Below are 12,486 nucleotides of genomic sequence, written 5' to 3' on the forward strand. Positions count from 1 at the left end.
GATACCGCTAGGTCACTAGCCCGTTAGTATTTGATTGAATATTACATGTCTAGTTTTGATAAACAAATCATTAAACGAGTAGGTCGGGTTAGTGTTGAGGGTTCCGATTATTAAATGGGTTAGATTTGGATTTATTTATTTAGTAAAATACATTTACATAACGAATACGAATTGTCACCCCTATACCTACCCTATAGACTCACCCTTTGACCTAAATCTTTATCAAATATTAATAAAATAAAAATAAAGAAAATATTTTACCTATAAAAGAAAAACGTATAAATAGGAGGAAAAGAAAAAGAAAAAGAAAGTGAAAAAAAAATACTAATACACGCTACCTAACAGTAGAATATTTAGTGCGGAAAAGAAAAAGAAAAAGAAAGTGAAAAAAAAATACTAATACACGCTACCTAACAGTAGAATATTTTGTGCGGAAAAGAAAAAGAAAAAGAAAGTGGAAAAAAAAAAATACTCAGACAGACTACCTAACAGTTGAATACTTAGTACAAATTTGAACATTTCCAACCCAAATCCCTGTAAGCATCACTCAATTTTCTTAGAGTTAGTCCCTCGAAACATGGTGGTTAGTTACACGACAAATTTCTGATACTAGTACTCTCCTCTTCTTTCTCTTTCTCTCTCCACTTTGTAATTTTATATTATGCGCTCCTCCTCTTTCCTTCTCTCTCTTAGCTTTGGGAACTGTGTTCACCAGAAGTAGACGAAGAAAAACAACCAAAGACAGAAGAAGAAAGCTCATTCTACAGTACGTTCTCTTCTATACCTTAGAAAAATCTCATTCCATTTCTACTTCTATAGTTCTATTCCCAACATATTTTTATCTTCTTGGTAAGATTAAAATACCCATAAACAAAAGAAATAACCATAGCATAGAAAATCCCTTCACCTGCATTTTCTGTTGGTTCTTGGGAATGGTGAGAGAGAAAAGTAAGGAAATGCTCTGAAACTCGCCGACAACCAAACAGAGCCAAATATACAGGTCCCCTCTTGCACAATTTGCGTTTCTTTATTTTAATTTTTAATTTTTTGAGTTTTATGTGCTAATGATGTTTTCTTTTCCAGTTCCTCTTAGATGTAATCTGATTTTTGTTTTACGAAAAAGTAGTCGTAGTTGTTGTTATACTAAACGAGGTCATGACAACAGTGTTAGGTCTGTGTCCATGTTTGATAGCTTCAAGCCTTTTTGAACGGCTACAAAAAGTAAAAGAAGAAAAAGTGAAATCGAATCTCATCAAGGCTCTAAACCAATCATATATTCTCTCTCTACAACGTAAAATCAACTCTCTCTCTAACGCTTTGTTGTCTCTGAACTGCAGCACTGTTACAGATATGACATTTCTCTGTAATCTCTCTCTAGAGCTTTTGATAAGGAAGTATGAGCCGTTGTTTTTTGGATATTTGAGCTCCAATGTTTGCTTATTTTGTTCATTTGCTTTATTTTTCATTATCAACCGTTAATCTATTTGTTAATTTTTATTGATCTAAGGGTAGCGGTAGATCTAATTTGCAATCAGTGTGTGTTTTGAGTGACAAAAATCTGAGTCGTAAATGGCGAATCTGTGAGCCAAATCGTTTTGCCTGTACTGGGTTAGCCCAATGCACGAGTCTCCCATCATTGCAGGGTTAGATATACGCGGTCTTATCTCCGCGAGAGACTGTTTCCGGTTTCGATTTCGTGACCTATATAGGCCACAATGACAACCTTACCAAGGCTCACCCTCCATTTTGGCCCAACTAATTCCTCAGAAATAGTTATGTAAATATAATATATATTTCTCAAATTTCAACGGCACAGCGTGCAATGGTGCCCTTAATCACGGCAAAAATGGAGGAGCCTCATGAGTAAGGAAATTGCCTCTGAATGGGGACCAATTTAAAAAGTGGCCCACCACACAGCTTTGTCTGTCATGTGGAATTCTGGTGTAAATTTATAGTATAAGATAAGATTACCACAGGAACGTAGGGTATGTCCTGTAATTTTCTAGATTTCAACTTGTCCCAGTAGCTGTATGTACCTCGTGAATACAATAATGGGTATCAAGCATGCTTACTTATTTGTCGGAGTATTGAATGTTACAAAGATTAAGATTACTTATAAATGCATTGTTTTTCTGTAAGCAATTTGGAACTATCGCAGTATAGCTTTTGAATGGTTTGTGTAGATTTTACTTGTACAAGTATATCTGTTGATAAGGAGGAGTAGTCTTTTATCAGCCATTTATTTCCTCATGTGCATTCACTCACATTGGATACCCATTTCTTCTCTCTTAGCTTGTGATTTCTCTGGATTGGTGCAGACTTGTGGGTCAGCGGGCATTGAATTAGCAAAGATTACATAACCTCACTTTTGTTTCAATTTTCTAGCTGGAAAGGAAGTTAAAAGATGCAGACTCCTAAAACAAGGTAAATTTAACGGGTTTTACGGGTGTTTCCTTCCAATTTTAATGGCTGTTTGGTGGGTCTCTTGGTTGAATTTATAATGTTGCTTTTGTTCATCTAGAATAAATGAGTAGTATAGATTTTCATAGTAGTGAGTTCCGTAAGAATTCCGGATTACATACTGAGTTACGGATTGTTGTCTCCTATTCCATTGATTCTGTGAATTATCTGTTCGTCGGTCGGTGTTGAAAGCGTCTATTTCCGGTAAGGTTAACAAGTTACTCCATTAATGTGTTGGAAATTGTTGGTTGTGGTTTGTTGTTCACTTCCACTGCAAAGTCTTCCATTTCATTTTTATTTTTGTCACACTTACTTTTTTCACCTTTGATTTGGGCTTGCCTTATCTCTTTTATATCATGTATGATAAACGACTTCCTATATCCACTAACAGTCAGGGATAGTTTAAATGGAAATAGTTTTAGTTACAGTTACTTCCTCCCTTGGTATCAAACAAAAATTTGTTGACCTGCAGATTCACTAATAGAAATATGGTTAATTACATGACCTTTTTACCCCTTGTCTTATGTCTGATTATTTGCTTCCACACACCCACACCCCCTTCATTGTGACAAGAATTGAGTTTGGAATCTCAGTTTTGCTATTTGATGTTTTAACCTTTGACACTGTAATTTGATTTTCAGTTGTATTAACAGAATTGATGGTTTTCTCCTTTTCTTCGTGACTTATGTTGGTTGTGCCTTCAGCATACTGTCTATGAGGCTTTAATTTGGAAGGCATACTTGGCTAAATGCTACATAATGCAATACTTTGAGTCAATTGGAGTAGTATGAATACTGAAACATGCCCAAATCAACCAAATAATGCATTATTCAACAGCATTTAAGTGTTGCACATATAGTATGAATGTTGCAGACGATTTCACATTATATTGTTGATTTTCTTCATTATTCTAAGATATTCCAGAAATTATCAGACAGACATGTTATTTTAAACAATCATTCCATTCTCCCAGAATATTCATTATCATAAATCTCTTCCTATTCATGACACATTCATATTTCAAATAATTCCAGGCAAAGAGTATATCCCAAGTTCAAACATTCTCAACAAGGTTTTGGACTTGGGAGTACTGCTGTGAGATGACTTGATTTACTAGTCCATTTAAAAGTTGGCTCACCTTTTACATAGTCTGAATCAATGCATAATTTAGCATGAAGAGGTTTTCAACTCTCTTATGATTTAACATTCAGATAAGGTAGTTTTTGTTAAAATCTGATGATTGGTAATTTGATAAATATTATAGCTGATTGTCATTGCAATGATTTGGTAACAGAATCAGCTCTTCAGCAGCTCCTCAAAAGATCTCCCCTCGAGCTGTACGCCAACTCAAGACAACTGCTTTAGAGATTGACCCTGCATCTTCTTCAAATCAAGCAAGCAGGACACCAAAAGACAGAAGCCCTAAAGCAAGTAGGACACCAAAAGAAAGAAGCCCTAAAGTCATTGAGCGCAGGTCACCAAGAAGCCCGGTGTTTGAGGTACTTTAAAATAACAATATCTCACCAAATTTTGTGTAATTTGCTATTTAGAAAATGTTCAGAATTTTCCAAGTCAGTTTCTGTGCTGATGTGTTGAAGCCTAAGCATTAAGGCTCGTGTCTTATGGTCCCATAAGGGTTCTATGTCATGATTGTTTAATTACAATACACATAGCTGGTCATCTCAAGTTTCCTATCAATACGGGTCACTAAAATGACATCACCCAATGTTGGTCATGCCTATGTGAGTGCTGGGAGGGATAAACTGCCTTCAATATTATTTTGGACAAAATGAATGCTCTCATACTCAAACCTGTGTTCTTAGGCTGGTCACCCCGAGCATTTACCATTGCACCAAAGTAATGGTCCTAAATGAGTGGTTTTTCCATTTATGTATATGAATAGTGTAGAAATTTAATTGTTTGAAAAATGCTCAATTTTTTGGAAAGCCATTATGCAACACTGCTTGTTCGATCCCTTACCACTATGCATATTATTTGTTACTGTATCTAGTGTGAAAGATGTCATGCATTTGCTTCATTGCTATTCCTTTGTTGCATTGATTAGTGTTAGGGAAACAGTTCGTTATCGTGTGCATTATAGGTAATATATGGGAGAACAATTGTATTTCTGTCAGCCAAGTTGGAGAATTCTTCTCTTCTATTTCTTTGTGGATGTAACTACATCATCATATCCTGTAAATATCACTATAGTTGTGCATTTCATTCATGCTATCGCAGTAGAATCTAGTTCTGCAGTTCTTTGTCTTGCCAAAAAGTTTTTCTTTTAGACCCCAAACCATTCTCTATTTTTGTTTTGTATTTTGAATTAGTATCATATTTTAATCTCTTTTGTTTTTGAAAATATAATTGTTTGTATTATTTGCTGTTAATATGCCTTAAAAAGTTGGTTTCAGTGAATATTGCATAAATTCCTAAAGCTTCAGTTTTCTTCTTGCAAGCTCCAGAAGAAGCGCCCAAGCAGGATTTCTGAGTTGGAATCTCAGATTTCTCAACTTCAGGAGGATCTGAAGACGGGGAAGGACAATCTAAGTTCAGCTGAGTCATGGAAGAGGCAAGCCGAGCAGGATGCAGGGGAGTCCAAAATGCAGCTATCAGCAATGTCTTCGAAGCTCGAAGAGTCCCAGAAGCAGCTCTTGGAGCTGTCCACTTCTGAGGAGGCCCATATCATTGAGCTCCAGAAGATATCTCAGGACCAGGATCAAGCATGGCAGTCAAAGCTCGAGGCCATCCAGAAGCAGCACTCAGTCGACTCAGCTGCATTGGCCTCTGCCATGAATGAGATTCAGCAGCTGAGGATCCAGCTTGACATGGTAGCTGAATCTGAGAGCGGACAGACAAAGGACCCAGAATCAGCGCATGCCGAGCTCCAGAGCTTGAAAGAAAACCTGGCAGAAACTCTTTCTCAAGTGGAAAGCATGAAAATTCAGCTGAAGGATTGCAAAGAATCAGAAGCTCAAGCCCAAGCACTTGTTGCTGAAACTTTGATGCAACTAGAAACAGCCAAAAAGACTGTAGAGAGCCTCAGCTCAGATGGTATTAAAGGGCCGGAGGCTTACAATGCCATAGCTTCAGAGCTCGACCAATCAAGGGCACAAGTAAACTCGCTGGAAGGACTTGTTAGCAAACTTAAGGCGGATATTGTTCAGTCTGGCAGCAAATATTCTCAAAATTCGGCCAGTGATCATCAACTTGACTGGGAAACTGCAGAAAATGAAAAGACTGAGAAATCAATCCAGCTCGAGGAAGAACTTAGCGCTTTGAAGGCTGAGGTATGTCAGCTAAAAACTGCACTAGAGACTGCTGAGAGAAGATTTCATGAAGAACAAATTCAAAGCATAGTGCAGATTGGGAGTGCAAATGAATTGGTGGAGCAGGTTAAGTCCTTGTCAAGTCTCAAAGAAGCTGAACTGGAGGCTGAACTAACTAAAACAAAAGCTGATATTGAGGAAATGAAGGCAAACTTGATGGACAAGGAAACTCAATTACAGGGTATTTTGGAGGAGAATGACGAAATAAATATGAAGCTGGAGAAGAGCTTATCACGCCAGAGAGAACACGAACTGGAAAAGGAACTGAAAAAATTAAATGAACATGTTGAAGATCTGAAGGCGAATTTGATGGATAAGGAAACAGAATTGCAGAATATATCTGAGGAAAATGAGATGCTGAAGTTTGAAGTCAAGAAAAGGGAAATGAAAGGGGAAAAAGTGAACGAGGAGGTTGTTGCTGAAGTAGAGGCAAGAAGGGCTGCAGAACAGGAGGCTCTCGTGAAGCTCGGGCACGCTACAGAGGAAATAAATAAGAGTAATAGAAGGGCAGCACAGGCAGCTGAGCAGTTGGAGGCAGCACAGGCAGCAAATTCAGAAATTGAGGCAGAATTAAGAAGGGTAAAGGTGCAATCCGACCAGTGGAGGAAGGCTGCAGAGGCAGCTGCAGCTATGCTTTCAACAGCAAATAACGGGAAATTCATTGAAAGAACAGGATCATTGGACAGTAACTATGATCCCATAACTGGGAAGATTAGCTCACCTTATTCTGAAGACTTGGAGGATGATTTGCCAAAGAAGAGAAACGGTAACATGCTGAAGAAGATTGGGGTTTTGTGGAAAAAGCCGCAGAAATAGAAGCACCATGAGAGTTGCGAGACAGGTTGAATATTCTTTGCTACTGTTTTTAAATTTAGTTTCAATTCTGTAATTACAACTATGTGGTTGGTTTCTAATTTAGGTACTCTTGGTGGTGTGACGAAAGTTGGGGCTTTCTTAGCGAAAAGAAATTTGTGTTTTGGTTGCACTTCTGCTCTCATGAGCAATATGTTAATTTGTTATTACAAAAGCCCAGTCCTTCTTCCTTCACCCATAAACATTATAATGTACTACGACATTGTTAATCTATAAAATGGTAATTTTGAACTTTTCACTGTTTTCAAGTTATAGAGTGGAGAACTATGAACTCGAGACAACTCTATCATGGAGGATATAGATATAATACTAAACGCTTGAAAATATTTCTGGTATACATGGAGTCTTTAATTCAATGTTGGATGCTCTTTGCTTTATTTTTAATTTTTATCTGGAGAACATTGTCTATGGTATGAGTCAGTTTCAATGTTGGATGCTTTATTCTTACTGATTAAATATTTTCTTCTAGTGATTAGCTTGAATTTTGCATGTCTATGGTAGGAGTTCTCTTACCTTGTTAACTTCTTACATAATTATCAATTTTATTTTCTTTACTATTTCGGGTGTTTCTCATTTCTTGTTTTACAATTGCTTTTCTGTACAATTTTTTCTCAAATATAGTTTCTTCTTCTTCTTCTTTTTTAAGCCAAAATATAGTTTCTTCTGTGTGTTGGAAATATGAGTGTGTACATGTATACGTGGTATTGTTTTTGCCAAACTTCTTGTGTTTGCTTCCCCAGAAATTGTCACAGGGGATAAGATCATGCTCATTTCCTTGCACAGGTTTCCATGTAGATTAAATTAATGGTTTTGCATGATTATCTGCCATGTGTATGTGAACAATACAATCTTTGCATCTTGCTTTGAAGCCTTAATGTCAATGTCACATTGTGAGTTGATATGCCAATTAAATGCTTAAAACTGACTCGAAATTCACTTAGCCTATCTATGTTATCTATGACAGCATAGAATTTAAGTTTTGAAATTGAAATTGGTGAAATTAAAATTTTTTTTTCTCTAATTACACAAATTTCAATTCTAAAGTTCCAGTTTCATACAACCGAACATAGCGTATAGATTTTCAGTTGAGAGTTTATTTAGAAGTAGAAGTTTTTCAAATAATATCCATGTCCTTTGTCACGTAGTTAGGAACATATATAATTTGAAAGAAATAAATAGCATAAATGAAAGAAAATAATATATAATTCTGACATACGGACTAATCATAGGCCGTAAATGTGAGTAAAATTGATATTTTGATCAACACTCACATAAACAACAAAAAAAAAAAAAAAAAGTCAAAATTATTGGCCAGGTATTATGACTAATAAATAAAATAACATTCAATTCATAATCAAATTTATAGAATATAAATTTGAATTTGTTTGGATGGGATTATTTTTCCTTTAAAAAAAGAAGAAGAAATTTACAGAGTGGGTGATCCGAAGCTGCTCATTCTGACCCGGGACTGGGGCAAACGGGTTTGGAATGGATTATGGTATCCAACTCCAACCTAAAGAGTAAAAGCCCATTCCCTTCAGCCCATCTCTAGATAAGCTTGGGTTGGGCTGGGAAACAATTCCAATATGCTGAAAACTTCAGGTCTTTTCGTAATTTTATTTAGAATATAGGCCTTCATACAAAGTTCGTCAACGTTTTAGGGTTTTCACCTAGTTGCGACTAAGCAAAGCGAAGCTGCGTCTTCTCTCTCGTCTCTGTTGAAGAGCCTCTTCTCGCGGTCACCATGGGGTAAGAACTTCCCATTATCCTCGCATTTCACTTCTTTTGCATTATTTTTCAGAGGTTATGTTTCGTTTCATAGAAATTCAAATAGTTCCCGGAATTTTTTTTTTTTCCGTAGAAATTACATTTAGTGCTCCTTATATGGCTTGGAGAAATTTAGGTCTCGTACATTCTTGTGAATGTGTGTGTGGATATTTATTTAGAAAAAAGTACGTTTTCAAAATGATTTCTGAAGAAACTGCCTGAGAATTGGAGAAACGTTTGTTATCTGAGAATAGGGATGTGTTTGGATTAAAATTTAAATATAGAATGAGCTATATATATGTATAATTTTTTGTTTTATTAGCTTTTTAGACTTGGTTCTTCCAAATTGAATGATATTAGAGTGAATCAAATTCTTTGTTTCATTAAACATCTTCTGTAATCACACAGCTTCGTCTTCAGTGAGGCATTTCATCAAACTTTTTGTGTTTACATATATAAAGATTGGGAAAAAAAATGATATTTTATCTGGTTTGATTGAGTACCCAAAACAGTGTAACAAAATGATTTGAATTTGATCAAAAGTAGTATGTTATGTACTCTGTATTAGCAAGAAAAATTTAAGTTCATAACAAAATTTCAAACTACAAAAAGGAAAGCTTAGACTAAAGTACAGGAGGATTCATAACAAAATTTTCCAAAAATGCCTCAATTGTTGTTCTGTTGTCCATTCCAGACGTGAACACAATTAATGGATTTTTTGGGTTAATCTATACCAATTCTAGAGTTTCTTATTGTCTTATAAAAAAATGTGTTATGATGAATACACAGATATAAGAGACAAAAGGTTGTTATCGTCTCTTCAGAGCTATATATATTTTACATCTGTACAGAACAGGGTTATATTTCTATGCCCATATGGCTAAGGAAAAATGTCATTTCATTAATAATGCAAAAAGAGGTTGCGGGGTTCAATTCCTAGTTTGGTGATGGGTGTGCATATGGTATGGCGAAAAAATGAAATTGAAAAAGAAACACAGAGATCTTCGTTTTCATTCACTGTACGAGAGTCGAGACCAATGCATAGTTCATGTTATAATCATATATTTGGATTTCTTTATGCATGTTGACGAGTTTTATAGAGAAAATAACAACGTAAGTTTCAAGTTGTTGTCATGTACAACGTGACTGGTTTTTGATTTGTAATTAAGCATTTATGTGTTAGACTTGGTTTCTTCACCTGAATCCATGTAGTTGTTATCTAATGCTTTGTAGATTGAGTTACTCTGAGCACACAATGAGGTTAATGATCCGAAATGTGAAAAATGTAGAAAATTAGAATATGTATTTTATCTGCTGTTCCCTTTTCATGGCCATTTCATGTGCTTTTTCAACAGATTTAGTACTGCCAAGTATTGCACAATATGCTTTTGTACCTAGAATTTTCAAGTAGATGTCCATATTAATGAGCTTGTAGATTTATTAATTTTTTAGTAAAATAATGTTATTATAATGAGAAACTTAGAAGTTCCATCAGTTGCTTGGGTCTTTTGCAATTCTAAATTTGTATTCAATGTAATGTTTATGATTCAAGTTTTTACATTATTCTTGGTGGTCAATTCAATAATCACTGTAGAGCATAGATGTTTTTTCTTAGGGCCTGTTCACTAACGCTTTCACTTTCTTATTTTTACTTTCTCCAAAAGTAAAATTATAATTCTCATTTCTGAAGCTGAAATACTTAGTAGAATCATGTTTAATACTCTTTTATGCTTTCAATATTTTGAAAGCAAGAAATTAGAAAGTAAGTCCAATAATTATGATTTTAATTTTGGTTTCTAAATTCTAAGCACAGTTCAGGTTCGTATACACCAAGCTCACATCCTCAGATAAACATGCTACATCATCTTACCAAATTCTTAAAAAACTTCAACCCAGATTGACAGACTCACACAGGAATTGGAGTGTGCATATTGCAAATGTATGATTTATGAAATCAACTGTAATCAACCAGCAACAAAACCTTTAAATAATCAGAATTATTTTGAGAAGAAAGTTGTTCCTTCTCTTTTGGAAAAAAATGGCCAAGAACATAGATAAGAAAACCAACACAACAAATCCAACACAACACAGCTCCGGCACCCTCTCCTCCTTTCACGGACAAGGCTGCTGCCTCGACATCCTTGAGCTTGGCTCCGGCACGGGACTCGTATCGCAGCCGAAGTCATTGTAACAGACCTCCCTCATGTGCTTCTGAACCTCCGGTTCAACGCGGACATGAACGGCGGCTTCCTGGCACAGCACGGCGGGGCTGTGGAGGTGCTCGAGTGGGGAGAGAGTTTGATCTGATATTGGGGTGGAATATGGTGTTTGACGAACATCAGAACCAGAAAGAGGGAAGAGGCTTTTAAGTGCACATTGCCCGCTACAGTGTCGAAAGTAATTTGCCGCTACATTGGCGAAAGTATAGAAAGCAAGGTTTTTCCGCTTTTCGTTTCCTTAATAAAATTAGGAATTACTTTCTGAATTTTGAAAAGTAAAATTATATTAGTAAACATGATTTACACTTTTGATTCTCAATTTTAGGAATTGACAGTAAAAACAGGGATTAACTCCTGGTAGTGAACATGCCCTTAGAGTTGCTTATAACTTTATATCAACGTGGTTATGAATCATTAATGGTGCTTCTTTTTCCCCCTTAAAAAGGTATATCTATGTTTTGTAAGTGAACGTATTTATAATCTGCTAGCGAATGTCTTACAGGAAAACACGTGGAATGGGAGCCGGTCGCAAGCTGAAGTCCCACCGTAGAAGGCAAAGGTGGGCTGATAAGGCATATAAAAAGTCCCATCTTGGCAATGAATGGAAGAAACCATTTGCCGGGTCCTCCCATGCAAAAGGCATTGTTCTTGAAAAAATGTAAGATGGAATTTTTATTCCTTTTATCTTCCAATCATTGTTTAACTGTAGAATATTTCCACATGACACCTTACTAACAGTTGACTGGTTGCATCCTACAGCGGGATTGAGGCTAAGCAGCCAAACTCTGCAATTAGAAAATGTGCTCGAGTTCAGTTGATTAAGAATGGAAAGAAAATCGCTGCATTCGTGCCAAATGATGGTTGCTTGAACTATATCGAGGAGAATGTGAGCATTGTCTACCAGGCCTAGGTTTCCTTTTTTTAAACAATTTATTCCTTTCTGATGGTTTTTGGCCTTATAAAAACTTATCTGTTATTGCCATGTAGGACGAGGTGCTGATTGCAGGATTTGGCCGTAAGGGGCATGCAGTCGGAGATATTCCTGGAGTCAGATTCAAGGTTGTGAAGGTGTCAGGGGTGTCTCTTTTGGCTCTGTTCAAAGAGAAAAAGGAGAAGCCAAGGTCCTGAACACCAGTGAAGAGAGGATTTTGTGCAGATATGTCCTTAGATGAGACACTTCTTTTTCCCCTCTCCGGAACTACTACTCATGCTTTGTCTTGCTGCTCTTTGATCCAGTATTTACCTTCTTCACTTATCGAACTTAATGAGATAGTGACATTATCTTGTTTCTTAGATACTCTTGTTCTATTCATTATGTTTGAGTATATGTTTATGCTCCTGAAACTTCAGATATGCATTATGTTATGTCCCATGCTTACCGCATGTTACAATACTACCTTGGAAGTTACATATCTTTAACTAAGAAAATAGCATTGCCCAAGTCTGCAAATTATTGTCTCCGGAAAACCTTCTCTTTATTTTTTTTTTTTACGTGGGATTTGTTATCTCCACAATCTGTCAACAAGAAATCTGATTTCGAAATACTTCCTGGTACAGTAGCTTTGATCTTGTAGTTGCTCGAGAGGTTGCTTCCATGGACTGTATATAAAATTCATATTCGAGTGGACAGGCGGTCCGACCTGTATAGTAGTTCACTTGCAATACAAGTGAAATTCATACTTATTAGTCACTCTATGCATATTTAGAGGTTTAGGGCAAATGTTGGATTGATCTATATACCTTCTTTGCAGGTCTTTGAGAACTATAAGCATACTGGTCAAGCTTTTTTTCTTTCGGTACACTTATATACTAAAGTGCATGGTCTCTAAGTGAGTTTT

The 12,486-nt window shown here is 36.2% G+C and overlaps 2 protein-coding genes across 12 annotated transcripts; both read left to right on the forward strand.

The window, feature by feature from the left end:
• The first annotated feature begins 424 nt into the window (after nucleotides 1-424).
• LOC132307000 (interactor of constitutive active ROPs 3) lies at nucleotides 425-6,898 on the forward strand. 11 transcript variants are annotated; one of them, XM_059804642.1, is made up of 4 exons: nucleotides 425-766; nucleotides 2,319-2,424; nucleotides 3,755-3,959; nucleotides 4,920-6,898. In XM_059804642.1, exons 2-4 carry the CDS (start codon nucleotides 2,405-2,407, stop codon nucleotides 6,603-6,605), a joined length of 1,911 nt encoding a protein of 636 aa, XP_059660625.1. In that variant the 5' UTR covers nucleotides 425-766; nucleotides 2,319-2,404; the 3' UTR covers nucleotides 6,606-6,898. The 11 variants fall into 11 exon arrangements, with proteins under 11 accessions (XP_059660625.1, XP_059660624.1, XP_059660628.1 ...); XM_059804641.1 differs by lacking the exon at nucleotides 425-766 and adding an exon at nucleotides 802-1,000; XM_059804645.1 differs by lacking the exon at nucleotides 425-766 and adding an exon at nucleotides 1,284-1,394.
• Nucleotides 6,899-8,265: 1,367 nt separating this feature from the next.
• Nucleotides 8,266-12,076, forward strand: LOC132307002 (small ribosomal subunit protein uS12). Its single transcript, XM_059804650.1, has 4 exons — nucleotides 8,266-8,411; nucleotides 11,151-11,306; nucleotides 11,408-11,534; nucleotides 11,636-12,076. Exons 1-4 carry the CDS (start codon nucleotides 8,407-8,409, stop codon nucleotides 11,774-11,776), a joined length of 429 nt encoding a protein of 142 aa, XP_059660633.1. The 5' UTR covers nucleotides 8,266-8,406; the 3' UTR covers nucleotides 11,777-12,076.
• The last annotated feature ends 410 nt before the right edge of the window (nucleotides 12,077-12,486 follow it).

This window comes from Cornus florida, unplaced genomic scaffold (genome assembly GCF_030987335.1).
Source record: "Cornus florida cultivar Cherokee Brave unplaced genomic scaffold, ASM3098733v1 CherokeeBrave_3.0.0_Hap2_Chr05, whole genome shotgun sequence".
Taxonomy (NCBI): Eukaryota; Viridiplantae; Streptophyta; class Magnoliopsida; order Cornales; family Cornaceae; genus Cornus; species Cornus florida.

What these genes read in the sequence shown, in the direction of transcription:
- LOC132307002 (XM_059804650.1), top strand. An exon ending in GGCATTGTTCTTGAAAAAAT is followed by an intron (nt 11,307 to 11,407) that starts GTAAGATGGAAT and finishes TGCATCCTACAG; the next exon opens with CGGGATTGAGGCTAAGCAGC. An exon ending in TGAACTATATCGAGGAGAAT is followed by an intron (nt 11,535 to 11,635) that starts GTGAGCATTGTC and finishes ATTGCCATGTAG; the next exon opens with GACGAGGTGCTGATTGCAGG.
- LOC132307000 (XM_059804642.1), top strand. Translation starts at nt 2,405, where the DNA reads ATGCAGACTCCTAAAACAAG. An exon ending in ATGCAGACTCCTAAAACAAG is followed by an intron (nt 2,425 to 3,754) that starts GTAAATTTAACG and finishes ATTTGGTAACAG; the next exon opens with AATCAGCTCTTCAGCAGCTC. An exon ending in CAAGAAGCCCGGTGTTTGAG is followed by an intron (nt 3,960 to 4,919) that starts GTACTTTAAAAT and finishes TCTTCTTGCAAG; the next exon opens with CTCCAGAAGAAGCGCCCAAG.